This window comes from Corylus avellana, chromosome ca3 (assembly GCF_901000735.1).
Source record: "Corylus avellana chromosome ca3, CavTom2PMs-1.0".
Taxonomy (NCBI): Eukaryota; Viridiplantae; Streptophyta; class Magnoliopsida; order Fagales; family Betulaceae; genus Corylus; species Corylus avellana.
This window is the reverse complement of record NC_081543.1, coordinates 23959274-23980251: the sequence shown is the minus strand read 5'-3', so window position 1 is coordinate 23980251 and position 20978 is coordinate 23959274. Positions and strand designations below refer to the sequence as shown.

Sequence of the window (20978 nt, the reverse complement as noted above, 5' to 3'; positions counted from 1 at the left end):
CAAAATGAAGAAGAAAGGCTTTGACATTCTCTTCTTTCAAAGAAACATGAATTATATTTTAAGTTTATACAAATTGCGATATACAATAAAGATGCGGAATCAGGTAATCCTGTCAGATCTATTAGACTAAATTATCATATACACTAAATTGAAGAAAATTTACAATAGCAACTTCTTACCTTACACATTAATTTCCTAAATACAACTCAATAAGGAATTTTCTTGTCAGTGTCAACAACCCTTCTGAGCTGTCTTTGAACAAACAAGTGGGCTACCAAATGCAAGTCCTTCACTGAAAAATCATCCAAGGACTAAGAAATCTGCATTTGTTCTGAGGAGCAACTGCAAAAATAGATCAGACTTATTCTGAATGCCAGAAACAGTTGGTTCCCAAAGTTCTACGTTTATCTTTGAATCCATTTGTCCTGAATTCATGTCAATTTCGGTCAATCATTTTCCATCTCAAAGCAGTATCACAGGCCTCTTCTATCAATGACTACATAATATTTGGTTTTACGCCTCTAATTTCTCATGCTGGTATCTCAATCTCCCGACGTTGAGATCAGGAACCAGTTGCCGCAACTTCTGGGCGGCATCTCTTAAAGAATTTTTTTTTTTTTTTTTTTGGGGGGGGATGAAATGCTGCTCTTCAAATGAACAGCTAGAGCTGAAGAATCCTCTTGATTGTTTTCCGCTACAAATTATGGTTTCGGCTTAAGGATAGTCCTCTATGGAAAACTTGGGGACTCACAAGCTTTAAAGAAGCCAGACTGCAAATTTTTGGTCGAACACTTACCTTTTCCTCAAACCAACTGCAACACTTTTATACACCCACTTGAATTGGCAGCAACAACCATGTCTGATTTCCCTCTCCAACAAACACTGGAAACGAACTGCATATTGTCATCATCAGACTCTTTTCCAGAGATAGGATCGATGGAACCAAACTTGTGGGAAGTAATTGGCATAGGCAGAGATCTATGGTAAACATAAACCTGAAAAGAATGAAACCACTTTATGTAATTAGAGAAGTTCATTCTCTCATGAAAAAATAAAATGTAGATATAATGAACCAAATAGATGCAGGAAGCTTTTTAGAATCTTCTTCAATTTTCAACAGGTGCTGAACTTCCTTCAATTTATGAGAAGAGAACAGAGAAGAAAAAAACCCTTCTTAAATTACTAATCAAAAAACCAGCGTGACTCTGGCAAGGAATGCATACCTCATTTGTTTCTGAACCACATGTAATATAACCATCAGCAGTGGATAAACCCACAAAATTCTGAGGAAGCAAGGGGTGCAAAGTTTAACCGACCAAGAAAATGAAGAAAAAATCAGATTCTTAATCAAACCAAGATAACTGCTAGATGTTAGAATCAAGAAAGAAAGGTAAATAGATTCTAGCATAAGAAAACCAACCTTCTCATTAGCATGCCCACTAAGGGTTAAGCTGCAAGCATTATTGGACAGACCGCTAGGACTGGTTTTGTTGAGATCCCAAAGCTTTAATGTGTTGTCAGTGGATGCAGAAACAAGTGTCTCGGAGTCCAAGAATTTCACATAGCTCACAGCTTTTTCATGGCCCGACAATACACACCAGGGGATTTTAGTAAACCGAAGATCATAGCAATAAGTTCTATAATCAGCAGACCCAAAGGCCAGCAAATGCGAGGAGTGAGCAGAGAACTGAACACAGCAGACATTCGCAATGTTCTTGATTGTATCTAAACTGTTTCTCTGCACAAGAAGTTCTATTGCATGAGCCTTTCAAAAAAACAAATTAGCAGTAGCCAGAAGCTAGAATGAACTAGTGCAAATGTCAGATTATCTTCACATGGGTTGAAGTATAATTGTCAACATCCTTTGTCCTACCCGTACATCTTTCCAACTAACCCAGCCACAGACAGTTCTTGCTTTCTTAATCATTCCTCCACAAAAGTATAAATCACAAGATTTCATTTGCTGTTCACTATTTTCTATGAGTAGCATAAAGATAAACTTTTTTGAAATAAAACAAATCTCTCTAGAAAACAAAAATGTTTGAGATATCAATTAGTTCACGCATATGATCAATAACTTCCGGTTCTCTTACCCAAAAAGAACAAAATAAACATAAAAAAAAAATGCCCCTTTTTTTCTTGTACTTCCACTAAAATCATTGTAATAATGAAAATCTGAAGTAACTGGTTTTGCGGAATATCAATTTCATGGGCGTACTACATTTATGTCAGAGAGTGCGAAAAACAGAAAGCATGCATACCTCACTAATGCTCCACAGTTTCACCAAGCAGTCATCACTTCCACTGGCCAATTTTGTGGGAGACACTTGAGAAAAGTCAACGGACCAAGCCCTCCTTTCGTGCTCTGTGAATTGAGAAAAACCTTGACCAGTACCTGCATCCCATAACTGAAATCCATCCAAGCAAATCATGTCATGACCAATCCAGAAAAATTAGTATATGTCAAAGCACCGCATACCCACAGGTTAAGACAAGTGTATTAGAGCACTAGCAACAGATGCCCTATATGCTATTCTCTTCATTATATTTATGGAAAATATTTTTTAAAAAAAAAACCACAAAAACCTACTCACATCAAATTTCCTACATTTAGCCAACCCTCAAGGGTTGCTACAGTGTTTCCCAATATGTAGGGAACCACCCTATACATTATTTTAAAATAAATCTCTTTCATCTTTTTGTCTTTAATTGGGGATTATGTTGGGATTTTGTGAAAAAAGTGAATGTAAGTAGAGAACTTGTATTTTGTAAAGAAATAATATTTTAATGGTATAAGGAAAGGTAAGGAAAGTAATTGTAAAATATATTTTTATAGAGAAGCAAAAAATAATTTTGCGCCCTAAACTTAGGGAAAATCAAAAGGAAGCTACTGCAGGTGCTCTTAGAGAAGCAAATAAGAACCTCCAGTGCTCAAAATTAACTTGTGATGCAATGGATCAATTAATCATAAAGTTTACATTATAGTATCAGAACAGAAACCAGAAACCAGAAACAAAAATACTAAGTCATTAATCATTATCATAGATCAAAGAATCCTTTGCAAACATGCATCTAGTTGTTAGCATAACCCAACCGCAAGATGTGTTTAAAGTAACTAAGAAATTTCCCATACTCATCTTGAACAAAGACATCTTAGCCTATAATTAGAAATACAGAGGAAACCAGAGCACAAGCATGAACTATTAACAGAAAAAGAATCTAATTTGGTTCAATTTACAGGGAGACCGGTATATCGCAATCACTAACAACGAAAACAACAAGGTGCTTTAAAAAAAGGATATGGATGATAGAATTCTTAACATAAGAACACCAGTTAAGATACTGATCCTATGTACTTATATTCTAATTTAGCCCTACAAAAGGGAAGGAGGGATCTTCAAAGATACATTGAGTAACCATTTAAAAACTCTGCAACCATGCAAATATAAAAGAAGAAGATGCTCCACATGGATTGGCTACTTAACATTCTGGCACAAATATTCTTTTTCAGTATATACTCTCTTATCTGCAAAATATACGCACCTTCACTACACCATCATAATCGGTTGAAGCCAGATAGTTCTTGATATAGTTATTCCAGCAAACACAACTGAGCTTTGATTTATTTGGCATCTCAATTGCTGGATAATGAATATCAACAGAGTCATTAAGGAGAGCATTAAATTCAAATATCTTTATTTTCTTCGACACACCAGCAGTAGCAAAGTACTCCTCATCCCGGTCAAAACTGAGAGAGCAAATTACATTTGCAGAATTATTGAAATCCCCATTTCTTAGTATCCCACGCACTTCAAACTTACTATAACGAGCATACTTGCATAAACCATCAAAGAAGGCTCCTAAGCGATCAGTGGGAATCTGTTTTTCTTCATCCTTTTGGGCCAAGCACCAATTCTCACGATTCCTCAATAAATCCTTATCTGGACGTGTTGTTCCATCACTTACAGTGAGCTGAATTTCAGATCTCAAGGAGAAGTAAGGTTTTTCAAGCTGATGGATATTCCTTGTCAAACACAACTCATTTGTATTAGATATAGGGGATGATTGAGAAAGCGCATCTGAACTTGATGGTTCTTTATGATAGAACACGGTCTCCTTTCTACTGAGGGAGTCATTGTGCAAGGAAGAATGCACCAGTGAGTTTTTCAAAGTGCGCCTCTTCTCAACCTCTTCAATATCTGCTTCTAAGCAGCTAATGTCTTCTGCTAACTTGGAAGCACGCTGGTGCTTTTCCTCTTTCAATGAAGCCAGGAAATGCGACAGTAGTTCTGAGTCGGCATCATCTTGATCAATGGATGATGATAATTCTTCAGCACACACCTCCGCCACTCCATTAATCACTTCAGATTGTATAATCTCCCTGTTAGACAAACAATTGTTAACTCAGAATATTATGCAAGAATATAGATCCAAGAGCAGGTCCAAAATTCCTTTGAATTTGCATCAGCTGTATTCTATTGGACACTGAGTTGTATAAGGCTATAAATTCCTACTGTCACCCAATATTTAATTGAATTTTCTTGATCAAATAAAAACCCAGTATACCGTTCATCGGTTTAGCCAAGGGAAAGACACCTTGGCATGTCACTACTTCAAATTCTCCATACCCAACACTAACTGAAATTACTTGACTTTAACAACAAAGAGTTGGTATTACCTGGTTGTTGGACGCAATGAAGGTTCAGGATGAATTAACCAAAGACAGAATCCAGCTTCCTTTGGGTTTTCTGATAAAAAACTTGGGGGAAGAATTCTATGACGCAGATCTGACATTGCAGCAGCATGAGCTCTTTCAGAATCAAAACGACCAAGTAACTGAAAGAATAAAAATTGGTTATTCAATGTCTTCAATAACAGTCAACAATTAGCAGTAAACAATAACAAACATAACTCATAGGTCCAACCGACCAGAAAATACACACTAAGATATTGCTTCCAGATACTAAACTTGGATAGTACTCTATAGCAAAGCCACCAGTTATTTCAGTGGTTGGCAAATGGTGTATAAAATCTCATAACCTTCAATTAATGTATGGACAGTTTTTTTTTTTTTTTTTTTTTTTTTTGTGAGAATGCTGATTTTGTGTTGCCATAGTATTTGGGGTTAAGATGGATGAGTGGCTATATAAGATAACTGCATTTGTAGTTTAGTAGCACAAAAGGAGGAGAAAATGTAAAAAAGCTGTTTAAGATGGCCGAATTACATGAAACAAGGATGAATGAGCCCACTAATGGGGAGCAATTCCAGTGGATGGTGCCAAAGGAGCAGTACAATGGCAAATAAATTATGGATCAGGAATAGGATTGATTTAGAAACCATATGCGAATGTAATTTAAACCTTTATGCTCTCAGTTCAAGAGGTGCAGTAAGCTGCTTCCCTAATTGTACAAGGATCTCTTACATAGCCCAAGTTCTTTGCAAAATTAGAGACTGTCAAACCATAAGTCCATATCATTAATTAGCTGAATATTCAAGAAAAAGTTTTTTGTTAACACAGCATTATGGATTCATTTGAGATGAAACACCAATAGAGAACCATTGATATATTAAGAACTGGGAAGGATCATAGTTACTTCTTATATCTGAAAGCCTTATAGATTGAACAATCTTTTCAAACTCAGCAGTATCTCAAAAAATTAGTTAAAAAATAGAGTATTCAGCATTTAACAATGCATATTCAGAATCATTTGCAAACACAAACCAAAGTACAGCCTAAGGAGCATTACATTTAGATCTATTCATTTATAGTTTTGAACACAGAATGACCGAGAAATAAATTTGGCTCTGAATAGACAGAACAAGCACACAGGCTCACATAGAAATGACACTAGCAGAAGTGAGCAATATCAAGCACCATGGCATAGATGGACAGATGTTTACACTTACGTAATTATCTCTTGTAGTCACTATGTTCAACACCAATAGTGACAAAAATGGAGAAGCAACAAATATAAAAGCCCACATGAAAATTTCAAGTGGTAAATAGAGAAGCGGCATCTCACCTCAAAAATAAGAATGCCGAGACAGTAGATATTTGATGAAGTTGTGCAGCCACTCTCAACAAGCTCCTCAGGACTTCTATACCACTTCTCTTCCAACCGATCACTTAGAGAAGTCAACTGCTGTTGAGCGATAGTAGATGCACAAGGGCTGCTGGGCTTGCTCTGACTCTCACATTCTGTACTTGCATTAGCTTCATTATAATCATCACAAGAATCCCTCGGATAAGTGATATTGATGTTGCTATCATATGCACTCTCAAGTTTGTGGCAAGATCTTGAAGGGAATTGGTGCCACCGCCTAATGAAGTGTACATTCTCGGGGAACTTTTGCTTCTTTGCATGTAAAGCAGCAGAGGGAAACATTACCTGCTCCAGAGGCCTTTTTCTTATAAGACAATTATCTGGGCGCAAAGTATTACGATCCACTACACTATTTAATGTTTCTCTCTCAACTGGCGACCCAATGTACTTAACTTGATTTGATGGCAACAACCTGAAACAAGAGGGCCGTAAGTCCTTCAAGGCAACTCCTTGAGAGTGGAAATTATCAACCACATCCACGATCTGTCTAAATATATACAAGCAGTTAACTTTACTTTCTTTATGGCTCCCAACTTTCAGCCATTGTCTGAAACCAACTCCATCATGATCCGAACCACCAGGAGGCCTAAGCCCAGCAATACCTTCAGGAGAAGGCATTGCAGTTTTGGAACCCAGTCCCTGTGATACATCAGAAGCCACTATAGTACTGCCACCAATCTTTAAATTATTCTGGTCCCTGGGCCCAACATGAAATACATCACTAGGAGGGCCTTTACATACGATCCCTTTTCCCTTCAAAGTCTTTTTGACAAAAAACTCAGAGAACCCTGATTTAGATATAATCTTTGTCCGGATACCTCCACAATTGTTGCCCAATGCCTCTTGATTTTCAGCAGTCATCAACTGTTCCGTCATATCCTTACTGTCATTGCTAAATGGTTTTTGAGCTAATAACTCTGGAAAATGTGTGCCCCCCATATCCTCCCAGAGACTTGACATTCCCTGACCATTGTCCCTGCATATCGTATCACCGCGTGAACTCCCACCTCCTGATCCACCTGCAAGCTGATAAAGATGCTGCCACTGATTCTGCCTAGCCTGCATTCTTTCTCTATTGCTTGATGTACCAACAATAGCTAAATTCGAGCCATTGTAATTGGTCACTCTCAACTCCTCAACCATGATACCAGCATCATCCACGGAGCAAAGACTAGCATGGGGTTGCTCCAATCCATTCCCATGGTTTATACTCCTATTTACATTCTTACCCTCTTGAACTGCAAACTCCTGGGTCGGGCTCTGGTTATAGTCACCCTCTCCAGGTATAAACATTTCCTGGGATTCCAACATGTTGCGGCCTTCAGGTTTCAGAGAATACTCGCTCTCTTTGCTTTGGAGGCGTGTGCCCTCCATCGCACCTAACGTGGTTGCTTCATCACCCACTCCCTCATCCATGCGGCCCAAACTGACCTCATTCAGTCAAATGTTGGGCTTGCACTGTAAATGGGACTTGTTTCGGTTAAAATTGGATAAAGTAAATTATCATATCTAGTCTTCCTCCTTCCAATGACTCCTCAGTGCAACTGCTAGTATCATCAAGCTAGAAAGTTAGTTAAGAAGAAAGAAGGCAATGCCATGGCAAACAAAACCAAGAGCTAAATCAACGCCATATGTTTATACTAACATATAAAAATATAAACAACAATTTTCTTCAAGGGAAATACAAAAAATCAACCAAACCATCAAATCACCAAAGCCAATAGCTAAATCTTTGGTCTGTAACAGGCACATACAAACATGCAAATATAGATATATACATAATTCTGATATTAGACAAAAGAGATTAAACAATACAACCCAAAAATTCCCAGTAATTAGTTGCTCAGAAAATGTAAGAAAATAAAGCAAATGAGCATTTAAGCTTCAGAATTAACCTCGTCTAATCTTAAATACAGCTACCTCACTCAATTAATTTTTTCTCCTACCTTCACAAACTAACAGAACATAACACCGCAACAGACTAAACCAACTTAAACCTCCATTTCATTTCATTTTCTCAGAAGCCAAACAGAGACAGCGCAAACAAACAAACAAACAAAAAAATGGTGTAAATGCATAAAACAACACCCCAATTAACGCAGAGCTTACCAACTCTTTGAACCGAAACGAAGCGCTCGACCGCCACGGGCACCGAGCTCTTCAATTCCTTAACAAATGGGTATGGGCAAAAATGGAAAATTCGACAAGAGCAAAGCCCTAGCTAGCTATGACCCCTGGCCCTGGAGATGAAACTGGATAATAAATATCTTTGCCTCCCAACCTCTCTCTCTCTCTCTCTCTCTATCTCTCTCTCCAAAAATTAAAGAATTTCTTTCAGTAATTTTTATTGTTTTTGTTTGGATAATTATTTTATGTTTTTTTGGGGTAACCAATTTTATGTGCCTTTTGGGTTTTGCCGTATGCTCTCTCTCTCTCTCTCTGTACCAGATCTACTGATCTACGACGCGGAATATCATTTACCAACAATGACCAGTAAATTTGGAGTGAATTTTTCTCGGGATATTTATTTACGCTTTTTTTTTTAATAACTATATTTATAATCTTGGAACTATTAGTGTGTCAAGCGGCGGTAAACTCAACAAATACGACCAAAATAAAAATATTTGCCGACGCTGTTCAATTTTCCTTTGTTAGAATTTTTTGTCATTTATTTATTTATTTATGGGGTTGAAATTAGATTATTACTAGTTCAAATAGAAACTGAGTTGTAAGTATTTTAAAAAAAAAAAAAAAATACTTAGTTAAAATAAGAAAATATAATTTTTTTTTTTTTAATTTACAAAGCAGAATGTGAATGCTCAACCTTAACTATTTTTTCTTATTCTTTTTGGTAAAAATAAAAAAATAAATATAAATTCTTCGAAAATATTTATACCCTTTAATTTTATTTTTTTTTCTTTTTTTTTTTTTGGCTTGACTATGAGTCTATGAGACAAGTCCTTTGTGGTTACCATTTGACCAGCAATCAGGAATCAATTCTAAGAATTTTAAAAATAATAAAAATGGTGAATAATAAATCTCAGCAATTAATTCATATGGCTACAAAAGTTCAAAAATAAAATTAAAAAAAATCAGTCATTATTGTCCTATGGAATTTAATTTTCAATTGTTTTATTTTTAATTTTTAATTCTGGTAAAACCCAAGGAAAAAGAAAAGAATCGGTGATTATCAATATTAAAAAAATAATAATAATAAAATAGGTTAGGGGTTAATAAATTTTTTATATTTGATTTATATTTTTTTATAATTTAATAAATTAATTATTAAATTGTAAAAAAAAATATAAATTAAATATAAGAAAAATATTAACTTTTAGCGTTTAAAAAAATAAAGAAGAAATGGCGACGGACGACCCACGTAGATTCAACAAAGGGAGGTGAACACGCAATAAAGCAGGCGATGATGGTCACGTCACGTGGCCTTCCAAGGGGCGAGAGGTTTAATACGGTGAGCGATTGGTTTCCGTCGAGCCACGTCACGACAAAGCGGTGGGCCCACAGAAGGAGCCAACTCGGGGCAGGGAGGTGGGGCCTGAAGGCATGTAGGACACGCGTTGAGCATCACGTGGCTGGCCGCAGTTTCATCATTGAAGTGGAAAGAAAAGGTTTGGTCAGGATCTGACCGATCTGACCAATCTGACGCCACTAAAGGTTGGGCTGTCGCTGCGTACATTCTGATGTCTCTCATAGGAGATATAAAAATAGAATAAAATAATACACAAACATTTTTATAGTTCAGCTTATGGGACGGGACTTATTACTTCAATGCTTGTCTAATCTTACTTTTCTCGCTTTGGATTTGGCAGAAAAAAAATATATTATAATTTATGTGTCCTTTTTTTTAATAGTTTATATTTATATTATAAAATATTAAAAAAAAAAAAAGTATTTTTATTTTTTATCTCAGACTCTCGTGGGTCGGTCAGATAAAAAAATTTAGATTTTATTTTTTATTTTTATTAAAAAAGTATTTCGATATAACTTAAAAAGTAAAAAAAGTCTGAAGTAACATATTAATTTTTGTTTTTTTTATGCTATAAAACAAAAAAACTTTACGTAAATGCCTTTATCAAAAGAAGCCATAAAAACTACAGTTTGGCAACCATTTTCTCTTGTTTCTATCGAAAAGTTAAATACATTTTTTCATAGGATCCGTTTGGTAACGGGTTTGGAATTTTAGTGGTTTGATATTATAATAAAAATTTATTGATGTAAAAAAAAAAAAAATGTAAAAATATTCGGTATGAAAAAATGAAAAATTTTTGTTTTGTAGTAATTTTTTATTTGAATAGTAATAAAAAGTTATTGATATGATATCAAAAATAAGAAAATATTGAAAAAATGAGATAAATAGTATTGAAACGAAATCATTTACTAAACGCAACCATATTACTAATCAACTATTTTTACTTTTCACAAAAATTAAAAACTTATTTCATCTTTATATCACATTAATCAATTCATTTTTCTTATTTTCTCTAAAAACGTTTCATCAATCACACCACATAACAACTTTTAATTTTCACTTGCTAAATAATTTGATTTGACTTTTGATGCTAAATTGATTTTTTTTTTCTTTTTTTTGACATGATGACAATCAAGACCCCTTTTAGAGTAGGCATGGATATCAACAATCAATCTTTTAGGGTCTGCCTTGTCCAAGTTCCACTTTTTTAATTTCTCAATATTTTTACTTTTTATATCACATCAATTATTTTTTATTATTATTCTAAAAAAAAAATTATTTTTTCATAAAAAAATTCAAAACTTTTATTTACTTTATATCATATCAATCACTTGGAAACGAATCATTCTTTTAGTACATTTTTATTTGTATTGGACACGATATTTAGTGTTTGGGAGCTCTAATTTCAAAGAATCTTATGAGGGCAGTGGAATGGGTAGCCTTTGAGGTGGCGTATTTCGTTGTCCGGTAGGCCATTTGGGAGAAATTAGAGATCTTGGATATGATGTTTGCCTAGACTGTAGTCATGCAATTGTTCATGAGAAGTTGCTTTATTTCTCCTGTTTGATTTTAATAAAAGTGACGTTGATACGGCGAAAGAGTTTTCTCTCTAGGTTTTCAAAACCCTAGTAGAGGAGGATCAGTTATCTACGTCCGGTGTGATTGTAGAGGCAGAGTGTTTTGGCTATTCGAAAAAGAACGTGATTATGACATGGCTGAGGACCAAACGAAGCTGTGGGAGAGTTACTCCCTCACGGAGGAGGAAGAAGAAATACTAGAGATCCAAAACCAAGAAACAAAAGGAGTTCATACTTGTGGGAAACTCTATGTTGTAGGGAAGCTGATCGCTGATAGGATTGTTAGCAAGGAAACACTCAAAACAGACCTAGTGCGATGGTGGAAACCTTCTGGCACACCTTCTTTCAAGGTTTTGGGTGAAAACCTATTCTTGGTAGAGTTCGGAGATAAATGTGATAAGGATCGTGTCTTAGAAAGGAGACCTTGGGTCTTTGAGAGTAGTCTGTTTGCAGTTGAAGAGTACAATGGTGCTACACCAACGACATAAATCAATTTTGAAAGGGCCTCTTTCTGGGTCAGAATTCTGAAATTGCCATTGTCTTGCATGGGAAAGGAGGTGGAAAGAAAGATTGGATGTTCCTTGGGCATGGTGGAGGAACTCAATATGGACCAAGATGGAATCGGATGGGGGGAAATACCTACAGGTTAAGATCAAGATAGACCTTTCAAAACCTCTCTCAAGGAGACGGTTCTTAAAATTTCAAGGGACAACAAGATGGGTGGATTTCCAATATGAAAGACTCCCAAAGTATTGTTTTCAGTGCGGAATAATCTATCATGAACCTGGAGGATGCCAGAAGAGAAATCCTCTCCGGAAGCAGGAGGATCCTAACCAATATGGGCCATGGCTAAGAGCATCATCGCCAACACGAAGGAAGGAACGCGGAAATGGGAGGATGAACCACAGGGCTGAATACTACGAAACTGAACATCCTGATACGAAGGGGGAGCACTCTAGACCACCCTTATCCAGACGGATGCATGCAAGAGCTAGTCCAACAGAGGTCCAATCATACTCCGACGGGGCACAAGGTTGAGATGATGTATTTTAGGAAACTCCATTCCAGAAAGGCAACAACGGAAATTCTAGAGCGTATCAGGGCGAACAGTCAAGGCAATCTTTGAAAAAAACTGTGGAGAAAACGGCTATTTCAATTTATGAAAAATTGATTAATGAGGAGGATTCTAGGGCGCATGTTCAAAAATATTTTAAGGCAAAGGATCAAGGAATTGATGGTGGAGTATTTGGAAACCATGTAAACCCTCGACAAAGGAATTTAAGTAGGGGGAACAATAAAAGTTTGGGCTTTATGGGCCAACCCAAATGCGAAAACACAAAGGCTGAGGCCACTAATTCCCATAGACGAGATAGTGAGGAAAAGCAATTGGGAATAGCAAAGTTAAACTGGAAAAGGCGAGCACAGGCTGGACAGTGTTCACTAGAGGTGGCTATTATACTAGATGAAAGAAAAAACAAAAGAGAAAGACGAAGTGCTGGAGGGAGATAGGCGACCCAGTTATAAAAGGACATTCTCAATGTCCTCAAGGTGCTGTTACAAATTGTACCAATGACCACAATGAATTTATTAAGTTGGAACTGCTGAGGGCTTGGGAACCTTCGGACAATTCGTGACCTTTGCCGGGTGGTGAAGGAAAAGAAATCCACTATGGTTTTCCTTATGGAAACCAAGTTACGGAGGAAAAAAAAATGGAGACTTTGAGGTGCAAGTTAGGATTCCAAAATATGTTTGTAGTGGACTGTGTGGGACATAGTGGAGGCTTGGCACTGTTATGGGGAGATGACATACAAGCTGAAATACAAAATTTCAGTCAGAGACACATAAATGCAGTGATAACCGGTTTCTATGGTCATCCGATACCTTCAAAAAGGAAAGAGGCATGGGATCTACTAAAATATCTTGCCCATCTAGCCCGGGACCGTGGATGTGTATCAGTGATTTTAATGAAATTTTGGATATGTCCGAAAAGTGGAGAGGGTGTTTAGGAGCACGCAGTTTAATGGAATCCTTTCAAAGGACCCTTGAACACTGCGGCTTAATGGACATGGGATTTAAAGGTCCAAAGTACACCTGGAGTAACTGCAGGGAAGGAGAGGAGTATACAAAATAAAGGTTGGACTAGGGAGTATCAAATAAGGAATGGAATACCATGTTTCCCAAAGCTGAGATATTGGTGGAATTGGTGACCAGTTCGGACCATGCTCTTCTTCGGATGAATCTGCACGAGACTGGGGCAAGAGTATATGGGCATTGTGGTTTCCGGTATGAAGCACAACGAGAACTTGATAAGAAATGCTGTGAGGTCATTACGAATGCCTGGCACCATCCCACACAGGACGTTAATGAATGGGAGTAACTCCAAGGGAAGCTTTAGAAATGCAAACGTGATCTTATGCAATTGCGATATAAGGTGAAAGGGGAAAACAAAAATGATATCCTTCTATTGGAGAGACGCTTGGTGAGTTTACATGGGGCAGAAGGAATGCCAGCAGTGGTGGAGATTGCACGTCTGAAACAGGAACTACAACTTTTGTTGGATCAGGAGGACTTAAAGTGGAAACAAAGGGTGAAAACAGATTGGCTCAAACATGGAGATCGCAATACAAAGTTCCACCATGCGTGTGCAAACCAACGAAGAAAATCCAACCAAATCCTGGCCATAAAAAATGCAGACAGCAATCTGTGGGAGACCCAAGAAAACGTGGGAAAGATATTTGTTGACTATTTTATGGGCCTTTTCACTGCAAGCCGAGAAGGAGAAGTCGACCCATGTTTAGCTTTTATTGAGAAGAGAGTCATGGATGAAATGAATGAGCAACTCTTGAAGGATTTTACAATGGAGGTGGTTTGTCATGCCCTTCACCAAATGGCACCTTTTAAAGCTTCGGGCCCTAACGGATTGGTAGCCGTTTTTTTTCTTCAGAAAAATTGGGTTACTGTGGGAGAGGAGGTATGTAAAAATGTTTTGAGCATTCTAAATTCTGGTGTTATGTCGTATGGATTAAATTCGACAAATATAGCCCTTATTCCTAAGAAAAAGAGCCTATAAAATGTCACTGATTTTAGACCGATTAGTCTTTGCAATGTTCTTTATAAAATTGACTAAAGGTAATCATGCCACATATCATATCATCAACCCAAAGTGCTTTTATCCCTGGACGTCTTATTATTGATAATGTCTTGGCTGCTTATGAAACTCTCCATACAATGCACTCTCGTATGTGGGGAAAAAATGAGTTTATGGCTATTAAATTGGATATGAGAAAGGCGTATGACAGGGTGGAATGGAGATTGTTAGAAACAGTCATGCTACGGATGGGTTTTAATTCGAGATGGATCCACCTTATCATGATGTGTGTGTCTACGGCTCAATATGCGGTCCTAGTGAATGGTTCCCCGAAAGGGAAGATTTATACATCACGTGGATTAAGACAGAGTGACCCGTTATCTCCTTATCTTTTTCTCCTTTGTGCAGAAGTTCTAAGTTCCATGATATCACAAGCTAATCTTAAAGGTGTTTTGACTAGGGTGCCTACATCCAAAAAGGGCCCTTAGATAAATCACCTCTTTTTTGCAAATGATAGTTTATTATTTTGCATAACTAATCTGGATCAATAGAACCATATGACAAAGATACTACGAAAATATGAGGAAGGATCGGGCCATAAATTAAATAATGAAAAGACTGCGATCTTTTTTAGCCGGAATACTTCGGTGGAGGAGAAGGAAAAAATATTGGAGGTGTCGGGGATCCCGGCCACACAAAGGTATGATAAATACTTGGATTTACCATCTCTTGTTGGAAAATCCTGAATTGCCGCTTTTAGGAGCATTATTGATCGAGTATGGCAAAAACTTCAAGATTAGAAGTTAAAGTTTCTCTCACAAGCTGGAAATGAAGTTTTATTAAAAGCGGTTGTTCAAGCTATCACGACTTATAGCATGAGTGTCTTCCAATTACCGAAGTCCCTTTGTTCGGAGATCAATCTTCTTATGCAAAGGTTTTGGTGGGGCCATCAAGCAAAGGAGAACCAAATACATTGGATGAGTTGGAAGAAAATGGGGCTTTCTAAAGCATGTGGAGAGATGGGTTTCCAGGATTTTACTGATTTCAATAGGGCATTATTGGCAAAACAATGTAGGAGGATATGGAAGACGCCAAATAGCCTTGTGGCGCAGATCATGTGCTGAAAATATTACCTGGATGGTTCAATTTTACAAGCAAAATTAGGTAATAAGCCTTCTTTTGGGTGGAGAAGTATATTTAGGGCATGTGATCTTCTAAAGGAAGGTCCTATATGGAGGATAGGGAACGGTAAGACTATATGAATTTGGGGCGAAAAATGGATAACCCAAGCTTTTCAACCTTTAAGATGCAGTCTCCTCCTTCAATCTTAGATCCAACGGACACAGTGAATAAGCTTATTGCTGGGGATACTGGTTGTTGGAATATGCGACTCTTGGAGCAGATTTTTACACATGAGGAAGCCCAAGTCATATCCACACTACCACTCAGTAGCACTGACCAACCTGATCAGTTGATCTGGACAGGAACGGAATGTGGGCTTTTCATAGTGAAGAGTGCATATTATAGACAACAAGAGATGGCGGCTCATTCCAAAGCAGGAGGTTCGATGAGAAGGGGTGATAGTGAAGTACATAGTAAATTATAGAAGTTGAGAATCCTTAACATGGAAAAAAAATTTTCTTTGGAGGGCTTGTTTCGATAATTTGCCTACCAAAGATAATCTGTTTCGACGAAAAATTATCAAGGATCCTACATGCCCGATATGAGGTTTGACAGCGGAGACTTTGTTCCATATTTTATGGGAATGCCCCTCTGCAAGGGACGTGTGGAGCATGGGGGCAGTGGTGTTCCAAAAAAGTAGCTATGAAGGACCAAGTTTCATGCAAGTGGTGGAGGGAATGTGTTACAAGCATAGAGTCTAAGAAGGATAATGGTCTATTATAGTATGTTTTCTATTTTTAATAAGGAAGGTTGTGCTCCATTCAAGTAGCTAGATTAATTACTTTACAATTCCAATAAGGAGTAATATTCTCCATTGTTGTTTTAGGGAGGTTTTCCTAGTTTTGGTAGTAGAGGGAAATATCTCCTAGTAGGGAAAGTATTTGTAGTCAGTGTCCTATGAGGATTGTCTTTGTAATCTCATTTAAACCCCACGTTGGGTGAATGAAAGGTAGACAAGTTTATTCCTCAAACCTAGTGTTTGAAAGAGGCTAAGGATCCTCTCAAAAATCCTTGCTATCTCTCAATTAGTAACCATAGGCAAGAAGAAGGCGCAAGATCCGGCTTCGTTTTCGGTCGAAGCACGAGTAACACGATCTATTACGAATAATCGTAACAATTTGGTATCAGAGCCAGGTTGTTCAATGGCTGATCCACGGGTAGATCGTCTTGAACAGCAGGTTTCAAACTTGGGAAGTTTTCTTGAGCGATTAATGAAAAAGTTAGATGAGAACACCAATAAGGTTGATAGTCTCGTGTCCAAGGGGAGCAACGGATCTGGAGAAAATTCATCCTCCAAAAGCAGGGACAAACATACCCACGGTTCTTCTAATTCAGCCTTCCCCAAACTAGCTAAATTAGATTTTCCTAGGTATAACGGCATAGAGGACCCAACAAGTTGGATTCACAGAGTGGAACAGTTCTTTGCATTCCAGCAAACGGAGGAGGCGGAGAAACTTCCATTGGCAATGTACCATCTGGAGGGAGAGGTGCAGATGTGGTACCAACTATTCCGAGAAAGCGAAGAGCTGGTGACTTGGGAAAAACTCAAAACTAATCTTCACACACGTTACGGACCGACGCCATTCGAAGATCCCTTTGGGGAATTAACTAAACTACGCCAAATTGGGCCAGTCAAAGACTATCAACTGCAGTTTGAACAGCTCCTCAGTCGGGTGGGTAAGCTTTCTCCCCAACATCAATTAAGTTGTTTTGTTAGTGGCTTAAAGGACACAATCAGAACAGAGGTTCAAGCTGCAAGGCCTGCCTCAGTCACCGAAGCAATTGGATTTGCCAAATTGTTTGAAGGCAGGAATTGGAACAGCTGCAAGCATGTTACTGCAGAGTCGCGGCACCCACACACTGCAGACCCAGTTCCACCCTTACCATCAACTGCTCTGTCCAGATCCAAGAACCCGGCCGTTCGACGTTTGACTCCTATGGAGATGCAAGATTGGTGAACCCGCGGATTGTGTTTCAATTGTGACGAGAAATTCGTTCCCGGCCATCGCTGTAAAAAACTATTTCTGATTGAAGGGGTATACTCTGAAGAAGATGATTGGGGGAATGAGGAGATTTTCGAGCAGAAGGGGGCCCTTGACGACGAACCCATAATTTCGTTGCACGCTATCACAGGATCACCCACACCAGGTACGATGAGAGTGAAAGGCAGGTTGGGTAATAATGGAATCACTTCTCTGATGGATTCTGGGAGTACCCACAATTTTCTTAGCACAAGATGGGTGGAAAAGGTTGGGTTGAAACCCAATCACACTGGAAGGTTGCAGGTCATCGTTGCTAATGGGGAAAGACTAGAATGTTGTGGTCTCTGCAAAGGATTGTTGTTGTGGATGCAAGGAGAGACCTTTGTAGTTGATTTCTTCTTATTAGCATTGGAGGGCAATGACGCTGTGCTTGGCACCCAGTGGTTCCAGACCTTGGGACCTATTTGCTGGGACTTTGGAAAATTATGGATGAAGTTTTGGTGAAAAGGGAAAGAAGTGGAATTGAGGGGATTAACAGCACCTGTGCATCGTGTTGTGGAGGAGTCTGGGGTATGCAGGGAACTAAAGAAAGGAAGCAAGGGCTGGCTTTGTCAATTATTACCACTAACAACCGGGGAAGGCACTAGCAAACCTATGGGCGTGATAGTATTAGGAGCACAAGAGGAGGGGCCCAGTTCGGACCATAATGGGCTTGGCTTAATGCTGCAAAATTTTGAAGAAATATTTAAGGAACCACATGGCCTTCTTCCAAATCGGCAGCGAAATCACATAATTGTTTTACAAGCTGAGAGTAGCCCAGTTAATGTGCGGCCTTATCGTTATCCACATTACCAAAAAAATGAGATTGAAAGAATTGTCACAAGCCTCTTACAATCTGGAGTAATAAGGCCCAGTACAAGCCCATATTCATCACCGGTAGTACTAGTGAAGAAACAAGACAGCTCATGGAGACTATGTGTGGACTATCGAGCTCTCAATCATGTGACTGTAAAGGATAAATTTCCAATACCAGTTATTGATGAGCTCTTGGATGAGTTAAGTGGAGCCAGATTTTTCTCCAAGCTAGATCTACGTTCGGGTTACCATCAAATTCGCATGGCCGAGGAAGACATTGAAAAGACAGCATTCCGCACTCATCAAGGGCATTATAAATTTCTGGTAATGCCGTTTGGATTGACCAACGCACCATCCACCTTTCAATCCCTCATGAATGAAATTTTCAAGGAGTTTTTACGAAGGTATGTACTCGTATTTTTTGATGATATTTTAATTTATAGTAAATCATGGCCTGAACATATCAAACACCTCGAGGAGGTCTTACAAATCCTGCGAGCAAACCAACTGTTTGTAAAAAGGGAAAAATGTCAATTTGGGCAAGAGCAGGTGAATTATCTAGGCCATATAATTTCCCACAAGGGAGTTTCAATGGATCCCGAAAAAATCATGGCTATGGTCCAGTGGCCCAGGCCTCAATCTGCTAAGGCACTGCGCGGTTTTCTGGGGCTCACAGGTTATTACCGTAAATTCATCAAGGGTTATGGTGTTGTGGCGAGCCCCCTTACCCAGTTACTCAAAAAAGACGCATTTGTATGGAATGAGTCCGCAGAAGGAGCTTTTATTCAGCTAAAGGAAGCCATGACAACAGGTCCTGTATTAGCACTGCCGGACTTCAACAAGACCTTCATAGTGGAATGTGATGCTTCAGGATCGGGAGTTGGTGCTGTTCTTATGCAAGAGTCAAGACCCATTGCGTTTTTTAGTCAAGCCCTAAGAGGAAGAAATTTAGCTCGCTCTACATATGAAAAGGAAATGATCGCTTTGATTTCTGCCGTCCAAAAATGGAGGCCATATTTACTGGGAAATAAATTCATCGTTCGCACGGACCAACGAAGTTTGCGTTACTTGCTTGATCAAACTATCACTACTGAAGCCCAACAAAAATGGTTGGTGAAATTATTGGAATATGATTTCATAATTGAGTATAAAAAGGGTGCTGAAAATTCCGCTGCAGATGGGTTGTCTCGGAAAGGAGAACTTGGACACTTGGGTGCACTTTCAAAGCCACTTCCCCAGTGGGTTGAACCCATCAAAGAGGAAGTAGCAAGAGAACCAGATTTGCAAACGCTGGTAAGACGTATTGAAGATGGAGAAGCAATCGGTCCTTGGAGTTACAAATCAAGCCTAATCTTTTACAAGGATCGCATATACTTGAAATCAGATTCGCCACTAACAAAGGACATAATTCAGGAATTCCATAGTGGTTCTCATGAAGGCTTCAACAAAATGTGGCATCGGCTCAAAGCCGTGTTTTATTGGCAAGGGGCGAGTTCTCAAATCAAGGCCTATCTGCGAGAGTGTGACATTTGCCAACGCAACAAGAGTGAATTAATGAAACCTGCAGGTTTACTACAACCATTGCCGATACCTACTACCATATGAGCTGATATTTCTATGGATTTTGTGGATGGGTTGCCTCTCTCACAAGGTAAAACCGTGATTTTTGTAGTGGTCGATAGACTCTCTAAATATGCGCATTTCATTCCCCTTAAACATCCTTATTCGGCAACTAGTGTAGCCCAAGTTTTTTTTGACAATATCTTCAAGCTCCATGGTCTACCGGCGTCTATTGTTTGTGATCGAGATCCCGCTTTCACAAGCAAATTTTGGCAAGAATTATTTCAGTTGCAAGGTACTCGGTTTAACTATAGTTCAGCTTATCATCCTCAGACTGATGGGCAAACGGAGGTAGTAAATCGAACATTAGAGATGTATCTTCGTTGTTTCACTAGCGATAAACCTAAGGATTGGGTCAAATGGTTGTCTTGGGCAGAATACACGTATAATACCAGCTATCATGCTAGCATTGGAAAAACTCCTTTTGAAGTAGTGTACGGCAGACTTCCTCCTACATTGCTATCTTATATACCTGGTACAGCAAGGGTAGAAGCAGTGGAACACGGTTTGTTAGAGAGAGATCAGTTGATCAAAGACGTACAATTTAAGTTGCAACTAGCTCAAAATAGAATGAAACAAATTTATGATCGTGGGCATCAAGAGCGTAATTTTCAACCAGGAGATTATGTTTATGTTCGTCTCCAACCATATAGACAACATTCATTGGAGAAACGATCAAATTTGAAGTTAGCAGCCAAATACTATGGCCCATACCGAGTGTTGGAACGTATTGGAGGAGTGGCTTATCGCTTGGATCTACCAGTTGGGTCGAAAATACACCCTATCTTTCACGTGTCTTTACTAAAACAGAAGGTGGGGGCCAATGTTTCTGATAGTACAGTTATGCCCGAGTATAATGATCAGAATCCATAGTGTCAGCCTCAAGCTGTTTTGGATTATCGTGGCAACATTCACAACTGAGAAGTTCTTATCCATTGGCAAGGATTTAGTCCAGCTGACCCGACCTGGGAAAGCTTCTCTCGGATGAAGGATCGCTTTCCAGATTTTGTCCTTGAGGACAAGGACGCTTTCAACGGAGGAGGAATGTTACAAGCATAGAGTCTAATAAGGATAATGGTCTA

At 38.6% G+C, this 20978-nt stretch overlaps 2 protein-coding genes across 3 annotated transcripts; one reads left to right on the top strand and one right to left on the bottom strand.

Moving 5' to 3' along the window:
• Window positions 1-5: 5 nt before the first annotated feature.
• On the bottom strand, window positions 6-8424 carry LOC132173717 (protein SPA1-RELATED 2). 2 transcript variants are annotated; one of them, XM_059585301.1, is made up of 8 exons: window positions 8215-8424; window positions 6025-7652; window positions 4679-4836; window positions 3544-4381; window positions 2262-2408; window positions 1421-1738; window positions 1224-1283; window positions 6-995 (listed from the first exon to the last, which is right to left on the bottom strand). In XM_059585301.1, the coding sequence occupies exons 2-8, from the start codon at window positions 7519-7521 to the stop codon at window positions 804-806; spliced, it is 3210 nt and encodes a 1069-aa protein (XP_059441284.1). In that variant the 5' UTR covers window positions 7522-7652; window positions 8215-8424; the 3' UTR covers window positions 6-803. The 2 variants fall into 2 exon arrangements, with proteins under 2 accessions (XP_059441284.1, XP_059441283.1); XM_059585300.1 differs by having other exon boundaries at window positions 6025-7649.
• A 4915-nt stretch (window positions 8425-13339) lies between these two features.
• Window positions 13340-14745, top strand: LOC132174292 (uncharacterized). The gene is made up of 3 exons (XM_059585971.1): window positions 13340-13492; window positions 13601-14140; window positions 14299-14745. The coding sequence occupies exons 1-3, from the start codon at window positions 13340-13342 to the stop codon at window positions 14743-14745; spliced, it is 1140 nt and encodes a 379-aa protein (XP_059441954.1).
• The last annotated feature ends 6233 nt before the right edge of the window (window positions 14746-20978 follow it).